The 14,536-nt window shown below is 36.9% G+C and overlaps 1 protein-coding gene across 2 annotated transcripts in view; it reads left to right on the forward strand.

Moving 5' to 3' along the window:
• The first annotated feature begins 3,304 nt into the window (after positions 1-3,304).
• The window catches only part of RAPTOR1 (Regulatory-associated protein of TOR 1), a 30,809-nt gene continuing 19,577 nt past the window's right edge, over positions 3,305-14,536 (forward strand). For both annotated transcript variants that reach the window (XR_016061730.1, XM_011624761.3), the window contains exons 1-8: positions 3,305-4,132; positions 12,350-12,452; positions 12,600-12,682; positions 12,754-12,912; positions 13,008-13,124; positions 13,269-13,429; positions 14,043-14,197; positions 14,322-14,466. Coding sequence is in view for 1 of the 2 variants with exons in the window: in XM_011624761.3 (XP_011623063.1) it covers positions 3,851-4,132; positions 12,350-12,452; positions 12,600-12,682; positions 12,754-12,912; positions 13,008-13,124; positions 13,269-13,429; positions 14,043-14,197; positions 14,322-14,466 (1,205 nt within the window). In the remaining variant the exon portion in view is untranslated. The remainder of the gene's footprint in view (positions 4,133-12,349; positions 12,453-12,599; positions 12,683-12,753; positions 12,913-13,007; positions 13,125-13,268; positions 13,430-14,042; positions 14,198-14,321; positions 14,467-14,536) is intronic.

Genomic DNA, 14,536 nt, shown 5'->3' on the forward strand with positions numbered 1-14,536 from the left:
AATTGCTTTTTTTGGAATATTCAATGGTTATTTGGTTGTAGTGTTTTCTCATTTTGTTTTTTTCAAGGATCGTCAAACTAATTTAGATCGATGATCTTGCAATCCGACACATAATGTGGTTGGACGGTCATGTGGTTGGACGGTCACCCCACCCATCCTTTTTTTTAACACTGGTTGAAAAATAGAGGAATATAAGAAAATATGCGGCCAATTTCTAAAAAAATAATCAGGTGGACCTTTTTTGTTTTTTTTTTAAAGCTTTAAATATATAAGGTGTACTTTAGTCGTTTCCTTAATTGAGCACAAGTAGCTTTATTTACACGTACGAAACAGTATTGAATGGGGGGCAGCTTGCAAGCACGGGAGGTACATAATGTCGTTGCCCATTATTTCGTCAACGTAACGACAATATCTCGTTTTCGCCCAATATTTATTCTCTCATTCCCTTTTTTTTTAAACCGTTGATAAAAGAACAAGGGCCCTGTCGGCCTCGCACGTGGGAATCCCTACTTGAGAGGATATGGCGAGGGGCGTGGCATGTCACGAGCATGATGATTTAAGTCAATATTTCGTGGAAATAATGGAACAATTTCGTTTTCATTCATTATTCGTCTTTTTTAAAAAATAAAAATTTCAATTTATTTATGAGATTAATTTCAAAATATCACAAAAAAAAAAGGGGACGTTGAGTTGGAGTAGTTGCAAATTTTGTTTTTATTTATTATTTGTTTTTTTAAAAATAATGTTTTAAAATTATTTATGAGAGATGGGCAATTTAACAGTTTACTCATATCTTTTGATTTAATTTCAAAACATCAAATAGAAAACAAGAGACCTTGAGTTGGAATAGTTGCAATTAGACAAAAGCTTAAAATGAGTTGGAATAGTTGCAATTAGACAAAAGCTTAAAATGCTTTGTTTCAGGTTGGTATTTGGAGAAATATATGTTTTTTAATTTTTTTTAAAAAAATACGCATATGTCCCTTTTAATTTTAAGTTATTTAAATTCTACCTAAATATTTTTCACTATTACATTTGTATTGTTTTGTTTGCAATTTTTTTAAAGTGATTAAACATCCTATAACTCGAATCTTCGAGTTCTAAAATTGATTATTTTTTAAATTTAGTGATTTAGGTTTTAAAATTTTTTCATAAGCTTTTTTTGGATTCTTGAAATCTGAAAATTAAAGAGAAATTTGGATTTTAAATATCCGAAGATGCTCCTGGCCATAAGCATTTTCTGATTTTAAAATCTGAAAATTTTATAATTTTGGTTTTGAAAATTTCGAAAATGTTCATGCAAATTTATTTCTATAATATTTTTTGGATTTTTAGAATTTAAAGTTTACAAAATCAAGAGATGCTTGTGGCCCTACTAGGGAGAAAAACTTGAAATAAATTTGGCAAATGAATTTTCATATTTTGAAGAATAATTTATTGACTTTGAAAATCCATAAAAGGGTAATTTTAATATAAAAAACATAAAACACTAAATTTAATTTTGAACTTTGGATGGGACTTCTATAATAACAAAAATTAGAAGGGACATTCACATAATTTACTTCAATTTAAGCAAACAACATTTATGAAAAATATGATGTTGTAGCGCCATATTTCATCAAAAGAACAATTAACTAGTGTTTCCTATCATTTCTCCTAACAAATTTTTCTTTCGAAAAACAAAAAATGCTCTTTTAAGGTATGACCCGCAAATAAAAGGTTAAAAAATGGCAAGAGGTAGACCCAAACGGACATAGTTAGAAGTAGTGAGAAAATATATGGGAACTTATGGCCTCACTGAGAGTACGACCCATTAATAGAGCCAAATGACAGGCCAGGATTCGTGTAGCCGACTCCGATTAATTGGAAAACGACTATGATGATGATCATGAATCTCTCAAGTTGGACTCGATGACTATGGCATTGGGAACTTGGAATTGCTCAAGTTGCCCCTAGCGAGAGGAATCTGAGCCCTTCATGAATGAGAGCCCAATTTCGAGTTTAAAATCGTTGGAGTAGATCTCACTAACCTCAATTAATTGGAAAATGACTACGATGATGAACATGAATCCCACAAGTTGGACTCGATGACTATGGCATTTGGAATTAAGAATTGCTCAAGTTGGCCCTAGCGAGAGGAATCTGAGCCCTCCATGACTGAGAGCCCAATTCTGTCTTTAAAATCTTTGGAGTGGACCATGCAGTGAGAAGATGATGCTCTAGCCTATTGTCTGGAAAAATATTATCGATAAATGTCATTGTGACCGGTGGTTTTTTTTTTTTTTTCTTTCTATTTAATTAAATATTATTATTTTTACTATAAAATGTTATCAAAATACACTAAAGAGATGACCTATTATTTAGCATTTTATCTATTTATTTTGTGTTAATTTTAGAAAATCGATTAAAATACATGACCCAGAGTTAGAATGGTTGGAAATGGATAAGATGGAAATAGGTGACATGTTAGTTGCTCTTGAAAAATTTCCCAATAATGAAAACAGGGAGGCTCCTATTGGGTCTGGCTTCAAGATGTTCATGCCAATTTATTCAAAATAGCACCAAGATTTCGTTTTCGTCCAATGTTTCGTATCATTTATCCTTTAATTTGAAAAATTTCAAATAATAAGAATAATATGCAATATATAGGCAAAAATAAAAAGTTTATATAAGAGTGCAACTTTAAAATTTAAAATTATGGTGCACTAAACAAATATATTGGAAAAGAATTGTTTTGATATTGGAAAACTCTCTAATTAAACATTTTCACACCAAGATGTATGAATATGTGAAAAAATAAAGGTTTAAAGTAAAAAACCTAGTGTATATTGCAACATATTATCCAAACGGTCAATTTTCAAGATTTTCATGCATGTAGATCTATTTGATTTGAACTATTTTTGGAGCTCAAGAATTATTATTTACAGATGAAAATAAATTTTAAGGCCATCTTAATAAATTTACGCCAAAATCCAGAAAAAAAAAAAGACGCATAACTACCAAAAAAAAAAAAAAAAAAAAAAAAAAATACAGAAAAAGGAAAAAAACGAAAGAAGGCGTTGGCCCATATCGGGTTTGCTTAGCTGCACTCCAGCAATGGTGCGGGCCACGAGGAGCATTCATTCGAGCACCGGGCAGCGGGCAACTTGCTGTACACACTACACACAAAAATGCCGCACGCGAGGCGTGTGCCCTTTCACATACACGACCTTCGGATCAGCGGTTAATTTTTGCATACGAACGATAGAGGAGAGGAAGTGTACGGTAAAAAGTGTACATGTTGTGTATGACAAGTTATACACATGTTGTGTATGATATAGTTGACGGCTTCGAGTTTCGCTTCCCTTAATGTGAAACGAAAGAAGAGAGAGAAAGGAAGAGAGAGAAAGAGATGAGAGATAATAAGAGAGGGAGAGAGAGGACACTCACTCTCCCCTTCGTTTGAGAACCCTTCATTGCGCCGCTCTCTCCTTGGAGAGAAAGCCTCGATTTCTAGGGTTTCTCTCGAGCTAGAATTTCAGAACCAGGGGTTTCTTCATTACATACGGTAGCTGCAAAAGCTAGGGATTTCTGCAAAGCCTCGAATTTCTAGAGTTTTGCAGGTTCATTCTTCTCAGGGAGGGGACAACACCGTACACTGGAGCTGTCATGGCGTTTGGGCTCTAGATCTTTCATGACACGGATTCGTTGCATTTGTCTGCAACTTACCTGCTATGCCATGCTTGGGTCTGGCTCGATTCTTGTGCTCTGTGTTATTAGCTGCTGGTATAGGGATTTATAGGGTTTCTGCAATGGTTTCGCCTCGTTTAGGGCAAGGTTGATCAAGGTTGATCAAGGTTTCTCGCCTTTCATGGCACTTGGTGACCCCACTGGTCTGGTTTCGAGCTGTTCTGGTGTTGCAGCTATGTCTGGAGCGGGGCATTTGGAGGAGCTTGCTGGTGAACAAGGAGAGGATGGCTATCAGAGGAGGGAGGCAGAGACCAGTGAGAGTAGTGGGCCTGCAACTACTAGTATGGCCTATCTTCCTCAACCTGTGTTTCTTTGTGAGTTGAGGCATGAGTCTTTCGAAGCTTGCGTGCCTTCTGGGCCATCGGAGAGTGGGTTGGTCTCAAAATGGCGGCCAAAGGACCGGGTACACTCTCAATGGAGGCTTTCATCTCTCTCTCCCTCATATTTTATTTCTCTTCTCTACTCTCTCTATGAATATCTCTCTCTGAAAATCTCTAACTCTTACTTAATATTTTGGGTCTTTCTAAGTTCATTGGTTGGTGAAGTGGAAGAATCAGGTTAGATCTATTGAATTGAAATTGGCCTCTTAAAATGTGTCCCATATTTTCTGCTATTATATTTTGTGTTCTTTCTAGCTCATTTATTTTTCTTAGTTTGAAATTCTCTTTTTGATTGAAAATAATGATTTTGTATGAATGCATTGATCATTGCAACATGTGAAGAGTTGGGTTTCACTGAATTCATTGTTTTCCTTAGCTTGAAATATTCTTTTTGATTGACAAGAATGATTTTGTATGAATGCATTGACCATTGCAATATGGAAGTTATGGGTTCTGCCAAAATTTATTACATTATCTGTTAAGAAAGCATTAAGATTTGATTGGTTATTGAGAAATTTGGAAAGGATCTTGCATGGACAGTTTCTAGTGATATGCTGTATCAGTTAGATAATATTTCATTATGGATAATGCTTGAATTGTTAAATTTGGGGGGTCTAATTTTGTGTTCAAGTCAATTTCTTTTGTTTAATGTGTTATGTGCTTGTTTAGGGGGAAAAAACGTATCATAATGCTTATTCGGATAATTTATTTACGGTAGTATTATATTTTTCTGTTGGTTATTAAGGTTCTCCTATAAAAATGGGTAAAAATAACTGCTCATGGAGTTGAGTTGCAGGGTGCATAGAATCAGTGACTTGGGAACTTCTCTGTAACTGAAGACACCTTTGTTTTGTTCAAAGATCTTCTAATCAGATTGCAGTAGCCTCTGTACTCATATAGACATTAAGATTACAAAAGGATCAATCTCTATTCCATGACAGGATATAAAGAAAACCGAACAAATCCACAATCACCCATGATATCACATCTTTGTGCCAAGTGGATTTTGCATTGGCTTTTAACTGTGTAGATGTCCTGATTGCTCCTTTTCCATTCAGAGCTTGCCAATGAGTGCAAGAATTATTTATGATCCCCATCTCTGAGCCAGGGCTGCTGTTCTTTGTCGCTAACAAACTTCTTCTTGTCTGGAAAGCTTTGAACGGTCCACCCTACTACCATCTCCTTTTTTGACAGCTGACCACATTTCTTAGCTTTGTCCATCATGCCCACTTCTTCAATAATATCATCTTTTGTGTCAGTGCTCCCAAAATGTTCATTGTTCCGCCTTTCCAACCTTTCTTTAAGCAAATTACATGTGAAAAAGTAATCTAAAATTGCACAATCATGCAAATTGAAGTCTGGCCACCATTGGTTGACTGTGCAAAATTCTCATTGCCCCAAGTTCACCATTTTTAAATCTAAAAGGGGTGGGTCCCCAGCCATCAAGATTAGTGTGTAGCCGCAATGTTTAATTGCTCGAGATAGGTTTGGGTATATGGTTTTGGACATTTCTGGTGAAGATTCTTCCAAATCAATGATAATGTGAAATTGGTTTTCTTGTTATAATAGGATCTTCCTTGTTGTTAGAAGAAGACTCAGCAAGAGGAAGGCCAGTGAGGGTGTGCCTGCTGATAGGTTTAGATAACTAATGCATAATGGTGATTGCTGCCATCATAATGCATACTAGTGGTTGCTGGGCACCCCCCTCCCCAAATCCCCATACCTGAACCAAAAAAAACAAAAAAAGCAAAAAAAGAAAAAGCAAAGACAAAACACACAGGCACAAACACGTGGACACAAGTACGCATACGCAATTCAGATTTCAGACATCATAGACACGCCCAACTATCTCCAAAACAACCAAGCCAAAGTTCCTCCCTAGATGCTGCTTTAATTGTCTTAACTGCACTTGGCATCCACAGCCACCTACCATATTTATTTCCAATTTCAACTGAAACAAAAAAGTCGTGGATTGCCTTCCTATCTGACTATTGAACATTTTCTCGTTTGTTGGTTATCATAAGCTGATAAAATGTTATGGAATTAGTAGCAGTATGACATAACCACAATTTCTTTTGGACTTTACAGGACCTGTCCTCCAATCCATCAAGTTTTATCGTTGCCCCTGATATCACTTCTACATCAATGTCTCTTATTTAGTCCTATTGTGCATCCTTCTGTTGGGATGTTAAAGTATCTAGTTTCCTAAGGCCACTAGACATTTACAACCTAAAACATTTATTTTTATTTTAAAGAAACATTTGACTTTACTATGAGCATTCTTTTTTAGTACAAAATCCTCGTTATGTCCTCGTTGTGTCCACATAGGATCTCTGTACAAAATGGGGCAAGTAGCCATCCTTTATAGTATTGTAGTTTTCATATAAAAAAATGTGGCACAAATATTGAGGCTGTCCTTAAATCTAATGCCCCTGTGCACAAGATTGATGCAGGAGAGAGAAATGATATATTAAGGAGGAGGGAGAGGAGATATGGGGGGAGAGAGAGAGAGAAAGAGAGAGAATTCTCTCTTGGTAACTCGGTCCCTTTGGGTATGGTGCAGCATGGCCAGTCTCAAAGGGGAAAAAGGCCCTTGGCTAAGGGCAAAAAAAATAATTTACCCCTAAAAAATGGGGAAAGGGTTTTGGGGGCAAATCTAGCCCCCCAAACCCCTATGTGCCTAGTGCCACAAAAAAAAAGTGTAAACCCCCTTTAAAAAAGAAGAGAGAGTTAAGGCCTATAAAAATGGCTAAGGGCTCAAGGCCCGTCTCTCTCGCTCATAGGCCCCTATGCTCTTTCTTTCTATATATAAGAATAAGAGGATAAAGAAGATGCCCTCCGATTATTCGATGCGAGGCCTCTCTCTCGCACAATCACACACATACACAGACACACACATGGACCCATATGCTCTCGCTCTACATATAAAAAGAAGAAAAAGATGAAGTGACCTCCAAGTGTTTGATGGAGCCTCCCCCCGCATGGACTCATATTCTATGTCTCTCTACATATAAAAAGTAGAAAAAGAAGAACATGTCCTTTAAGTGGTTGATGTGAGACCTCTCTCTCTCTCACACACACGTGGACCCATATTCATGTGTATATATATATAGATATATTTATTTATTTATTTATATATGTACATATATATCATCATCATCTTCAAAGCCTTTTTCGATCTTATTGGGGTCAACTATATGAATCATGGTCCGTCATTTTGCTCTAATAAGGGTCATATCCTCAGTGAGGCCATAACTCCCCATGTATTTTCTCACCACTTCGATCCATGTCCTTTTGGGCCTACCCCTTGCCCTTCTTGAGCCTTCTACAAAAGTAACTCGCACCTCTTAACAGGTGCTGTAGTGGGTCTGTGCCACACATGCCTAGCCCACTTAAGTCTATTTGGTCTCATCTTATTGCCTATTCATGCCACACCTAAATTCTCCCGAATGTATTCATTTGGAATTCTATCCCTTCTTGTCTTGCCACTCGTCTATCTCAACATCCTTATCTCAACTATACTCATTTTATGAGTATGTTGTTTTTTGATTGGCCAACATTCCGCCTCATAAAGTATTGCTGGTCTCACAGCTGTCTTATAGAACTTGCCTTTCAGCTTCATTGGCATGCGGCGATTGCATTAAACTCCGGTTGCACATCTCCACTTCGGCCCCCCAACTCTAATTCTTGTGCGACATATTAATCAATCTTTCTAATTTCTTAGATTATCAACCCAAGATATCGAAAATGTGCTCTTTTTGGTATTTCGTCTTTGCTCATATTATTACTGAACTTGCATTCCATATTCGCAATCTTTGTCTAGCCAATTTTGAAACTTTTGAGTTCTAGTGTATCCCTCCAAAGTTCTAACTTTGTGTTGACGCTATTTTGGGTCTCATTGATCAAAACTATGTCATTCCCAAACAACATGTGCTGACCTTATCTTGTATCAGAGTTGATGCTTTTTCGGGTCTCATTGATCAAAACTATGTCATCCGTGAACAACATGCACCAACCTTATCATGTAGGTGCCTATTTAAATCATCCATAAGTAAGATAAGGAGGTATGGGTTCAATGCTAACCCTGATGTAGACCTGTTGTCACTAAAAACTCACTTGTCTCTCCACTAGTCGTTCGTACACTAGTTAGTGCTCCTTTGTACATATCTCTCAGCAAGTCGATGTAGTGTCTATTGGCTCTTTTATTTTCCAACACCTACCAAATCAAATCTCTAGGTACTGTATGATAAGCTTTCTCTAGATCAATGAAGACCATGTGGAGATCTTTTTCTTTCACCCTAAACTTCTCAATCAGTTGCCTAAGTAGGAAAATAGCCACGGTTATTGACCTCCTTGGCACAAAACTGAATTGGCTTATTGATATACTTATTTCATACCTTGGTCGTTGCTTAATCACTCTCTCTTGTAGATAGGTATCACAATACTTTTCCTCCATTCGTCTAGCATTTCGTTGTTCTCAATACTTTGTTGAACAACTTGGTCAGCTAGTCAATGCTAATCTCCCCTATGCACTTCCAAACCTCTATCGGAATACCATTTGGTCCTAAAGCCTTTCCTATTTTCATCCTCTTCAAAGCTACTAGTCCTATATGTATACACAATTACACACACACAAACGCAAAACACACACGCAAAACAGATCCCTGCCAACTCTCCACCCCCCCAACAAAAAAGTTGTTTCTAGGCGGTCAAGACACTAAAACACCTAGGCGGCGAAGACCGCAAAAAGCCTAGGCAGCCGCCTCCCTGTTTTTGAACATTGTTGCTAAGTTATCGAGTACCACTGGACCCCATGCACTGTTCAACAACTGCATTATAATTTCTTATGATCCTTGCCCAACATAGCATGCCTACTAATAATTTGGTCGAGTTCCAGGTTGACTCTGAAATCTGGGCACAGAACTTGGCCTACGACCTTTCAACCAAAGGAAAGAAAGAAAAGAAAAGAAAAAGAAAAGAAAAAAAAAACTTAGCCTCTGATTCCTTTGCATCTACTCCCAAGTACTCATATCAGGTAGAGAGAAGAATTTCTCAACCTTACATGGATCACCAACCTGATGCTGTTTGCAGTAATCAAACTTGCATCTCCCGTTGAATGCTTATCACCCAGTTGATTTGGTTTGGTTTGCATCATCTCAGTGGTAATTTTACCCCCGTGGTAGATCACTGTAGCCTTCTCCCCAATACCATTATTTGAGAAATTCTTCACCATTTATCCCTGGGGAAGAATTCCTTCCCTTCAACATGATTCAACCTTTTAATATTCAGCCGTTAAATACTATCATTCAACCTGATAAAGGTTGTGGCCAGTTAGGTTATAATATTTGAAATTGAATGGTCCATAGAAATCCTATGATTGTTTCATCTCTACAACTATTCCCATAGAATGCCATCTTGACAATGTTTTTTCCTCATGAACCCTTCATTGTTATATGGTTAACTCATCTTGGCATATCTGGTCGGTCTGAAAGGATAATGTCTTTACATGTTGTTTTTTTTTTGTTTTGGAATATGTTGCATGTTGTTCTTGTTTATGATTGATGTTGTAATTCCCGTATGGAGTAGGGACTAAGATAACTCATATATAATATTGGCTTATAGCTTATAGACTGTTTAGCTATATGCAATTGACAAATTGATGTATTGTGTAATTGTATACCATAATATATTGCATAATTTTATATTTTAATGAAATTTTATTTATATAAATGGTATTTAATGCACACAAGTGTCCTAGAAGTATCCTATTGTGTCATATTTTGTTAACTTAGCTGTCTGGATATCGTAGAATAGGGATATCTAAGTCTGCAGATGGCTTTTGAAATTTGATTGTGACCTTCAAAGGGAAAGTACCTTTGTTAAAGTTTTCTTTAGGAGTCTACAATCAAATCCTATAAGAGGTGTGTGCTATGAAGTAGAAGAAATCTGGATTATGGAGAGAAGCTGATTTATGATCCTGTTTGGCTCTTAAATTTAATTAGAGTTAACATTTTGAATTCTGAAAATACCATGCCTTAGTATAAATTTCAGAGTTTGTTGTTGATTTCTCATTCTCTTGCTTGCGTGCTTTTGAGGTGTCCATGGCATGTTTGGCTTATGAAATCTAGCTGGGATCGTGGTTCAGTTTTTCTTTTTCTATGAATTATTCCATTAATCCAGTTTTTCTTTTTCTTTCTGATGATTGAGTTTGTGAGGCAAATGAGACCAGGATAGGAAATATGGGATTATCTCTTGGATTGGAAAAAATCAATTTATTTTTAAGTCAAGATTAGGTTAACATAGAATTTGTTCTTTTTTTGCTTTTTAGGGGGTGGGGGTTTACGTACTCTATCCTTGTTTAATATTTCTCTGTTATTTGATATTGTGTTTATATAGGGTTGGATTTGGACAGGTAATATACATTATGACATCTTTTTTGGCAAACAGTTTGACCAGAAAAAGAATAAAGAAGAATATTTTTTTTAATATCCTCTTGAAGAGTCCTTTTTTGGGTGGATTTCCTTGAATGCTCTGAGATAGATCATAATCTTTCAATCTTCTTGTGTTTGTAAAGTTTATTTGCTTTCTGCCTCCATTCTGTGTCAAGTGGTATCGGAGCTTCAAGATAATTATAGCAAGATACTGCTAATACCACCACCCATATTGGCAACTTGTTTCAACTTCTCATAACCCGTATGATGTCAGAGGTGGCTTTTGAGGTGAGATCAGAGATATTCAAGGCCCAATCGGATTATCAGAGAGCTTTGAGGCTAGATCACCAAAATAAGTAGTGTTTGGAATGAAGACAAAACAGTTCGAGGAGAAGAGAGGTATGTTCCTAATCCACCACATCACAACTTAGAGATCAATCGGACATGGAGATTGACTCCAGTAGTTGATCTCATTAGCACATAATGAGCTGTGTCTTTGACATAAACTATGTCTGGTTGAGCATATGTGATATCTCAACATTAGAGTCGTTCTCCCTGAGGACTATAGGCTCCATGTCGAAGTTCTATTGCTTGGTTGTGTTTGGTTGGAATTTTCTTTGAGAGGAGTGAATTGGAGGAGCATAAAGTTGAACTTACCACAACCAGGCCTGTGGGTATGTGGGAACCTGGTGGGAGCAAGTTCAATAATCTTCAGTCTTGACTCGCAACAGATGGCAGAAATTTTTGATTGGAATAAAAATGAAGAAGTGCAAATAATTTTCTTTCTTGTGGATCATGAGCAAATTTCTTTTATGTCCTCCAAAATATTCAATGGAATGAGAAGAGGGTAATAAGAGTTTAGGACCACATCGAGGAATTTTATAGGCTTGTACTCAAAACATTCTACAAGATATTGAATGTTAAAAGGTTGCCCGTTATGTTAATGGTCTAACCAACCATTGGGGATGAGTTTTATCTGCGCCAGTCGTGGACCTTAAGCGATGGTTTTCAATTGCACTTTGTGTGGGAGCCAGGTTATATTGGAGAACTGATAAGTGATTCCTTTCCGTAACCAAAAGGAGGTTTTTGACCGCCAGAAATTTAGTGAAGAAAGAATGAGATCAAATGGTTCTTCCCAGGTTACTTGTTATCGATATAATGAAACATTCTTTGGTAAATAAACTGAAGAATACCTGGAGAATAGGATGGAAATATACTTTGGTTAATAAGCCAATGAAATCAACATAGAAGATGAGTATCCTGAAGTACACGTGATGGGTGATGTAGTAAATAGTCTTTAATTCAAGTTTAAAATCTACAAGCTCGAGGTCGAGCGTCTCTCAATGCCGCAATAAGGTTGTCTAAAAAAGAGATTAATATAGGAACATTGTTTTAAAATGCAACCACGTCGCATGCACTAGGCCAGCTCTAATTTTCCCTCCTATATATGTATATGTAAATGATGGACCAAGAAGAGAAGAACATTGTTGTTTCTAGACACATGAAGGGTTCTGTTTTGGGGTCCTTACAGAGCATGAGCTTTCAGTCTTCTTTATTTTATGGAGTTTATTTGCTTTTTCCCTACATGGTGCATTAGATATCACACTGATACATATGATGCTTTATTTACCTCTATTCCATTCATTTGTACGGAATGTAGTAAGGGCATTAGTTTTCTTTGCTTTCATGGTGTTTATTGATTCATATACTTCAGAAGTCTTATCCCATGAAAAGTTGTTTTTGATCCTTTATTTGGATAATGATCATATATTCTTCTTTCCTCTGTTCGATGGCAATTTTCTTATGCAGATGAAGACTGGGTGTGTTGCACTTGTTCTATGTTTAAACATTAGTGTGGATCCACCCGATGTCATCAAAATATCTCCTTGTGCAAGAATGGAGTGTTGGATAGGTGAGACAAGTTTTGTACGACTGCCCATTTATGTATCCAATGTTTTTAATATGGAGAAAGTTTAAGAATACAGGAAAAAGAAAAAAAATGAAGAAAGAGGAAATAACTGAAATATTGGACTTTTAAAATATTATTTTATTTTTGCAGATCCATTCTCAATGGCTGCACCAAAGGCACTTGAGACTATTGGGAAAACCTTGCATGCCCAATATGAAAGATGGCAACCCAAGGTAATCCATTTCTGTAGCGGCAGTTAAACATATCCGGTGCTACTCTTGGTTAACCCCTTTGGTATGCACAGGCTCGGTATAAGCTCCAACTTGATCCTACTGTAGATGAAGTGAAGAAACTTTGTCACACATGTCGCAAATATGCAAAATCAGAGAGGGTGCTCTTTCATTACAATGGGCATGGTGTTCCCAAACCCACTGTCAATGGTGAAATTTGGCTTTTCAACAAGGTATTCTTTGGCTCTTCCACTTGAGTAATATGAGCTGCTCCAGATTGTTAATGTGTTAGCTAACATGTTTCTTATTTTTTATTTTTTTCTGTTAGAGTTATACACAATACATCCCTTTGCCAATTCGTGAGTTAGAGTCATGGCTCAAGACACCATCTATATATGTTTTTGACTGCTCCGCAGCAGGAATGATTGTCAGTGCATTTACAGAGGCATGTATTATGCAGTTACTGGTTTTGTTTTCCATGACTTTGATGCATTTGCTGATATGATGTGATTGTAGCAAAATTTGTTGCGGCTGTACTCTTATATGTAATGCAGCCTGTTTCCTTGTATGGTGTTGTGTCTTCTTTCAGCTGCAAGAGTGGAGCACAGCTGGTTCATCTGTGCCTCCATCAAAGGATTGCATTTTGCTTGCCGCCTGTGAAGCACATGAGACACTTCCACAGAGTGCTGAATTTCCTGCGGATGTGTTCACATCATGCCTCACGACACCAATAAAAATGGCATTGCGGTGGTAAGTACCCTAATTATCTCCCTTTTACTTTTGGTCTTCAATTGGATTTAGTAAGATTTTCTCTCTTTCATATGATTGTTATGGTTGGCACATTATTCCTTAAAAAATTCATTTTGGGTATATGGACCATTAGAAATTTTAGTTTTGTTTTGGAACTTCTTTTGGCCGTACTCTTGGTATCAAGTATTGTCCAATATTTGTTGGTTTTATGCTCCTATGGCTGTTTTTGCGGTTCAAGAAGATTTGTTGTCTCATACTTTTAGGAACTTAATGGCTTTCACTGTTATTGGCTTTTGGGAATAAGAATGTTCTTAAAGTAATCCTTGTTTAGGGCCAGCTACATTGTTAATTTCCTTTGTTTTTAGTTTCTGTGAATTCTGCTGATCTCATCAATGTCCGTCTTGTCTTTTCACTGTTAATCTATTGTCATTATTTAATTAAGGTTTTGGTACTCTAGTTACATCGCCGTTGTGTTCGGGCAGGGTTCGATAAGTTGAATGTTTTATAGTGGTTCTTGTTAATTTTTGGTAGCTTTATGTTTCTAAGTTCTCTTCCATCCTACTTGTTTCTGTAAATATTTGGTACTTATTTGTCACATTTGATTACTTTTCAGGTTTTGTTCTCGATCATTACTTCGGGACACTCTAGATCACAGTCTTATAGACAGAATTCCTGGTCGCCAAACTGATAGGAAAACACTCTTAGGGGAACTGAACTGGATCTTTACGGCAGTGACTGATACTATTGCCTGGAATGTTTTACCCCATGGTAGGTACTCCTTTTTGTGAAGTTTTCTTGTGAAGTTTTCTTGTGGATTTCTTGCTATGCTTTCTGGGACCATATTTATAATTTGTGGAGGGCCTTATTTTTCTGCTGAAACGTCGTTATGCAGATCTTTTCCAGAGGCTCTTTAGACAGGATTTATTAGTAGCCAGTCTTTTCCGAAATTTCTTGCTCGCAGAGCGCATTATGCGGGCTGCAAACTGTTCTCCTATTTCATTTCCATTGCTGCCTTCAACTCATCAGCATCATATGTGGTAAATCAATTGGAAGCAATTTGGTACCAATTTTTATGTGCCTGCCGGTTTCTTAAGCATTTTGAAAATA

Source organism: Amborella trichopoda, chromosome 8 (genome assembly GCF_054954075.1).
Source record: "Amborella trichopoda isolate Santa Cruz 75 chromosome 8, AtrichopodaSantaCruz75HAP2 v2.0, whole genome shotgun sequence".
Lineage (NCBI taxonomy): Eukaryota > Viridiplantae > Streptophyta > Magnoliopsida > Amborellales > Amborellaceae > Amborella > Amborella trichopoda.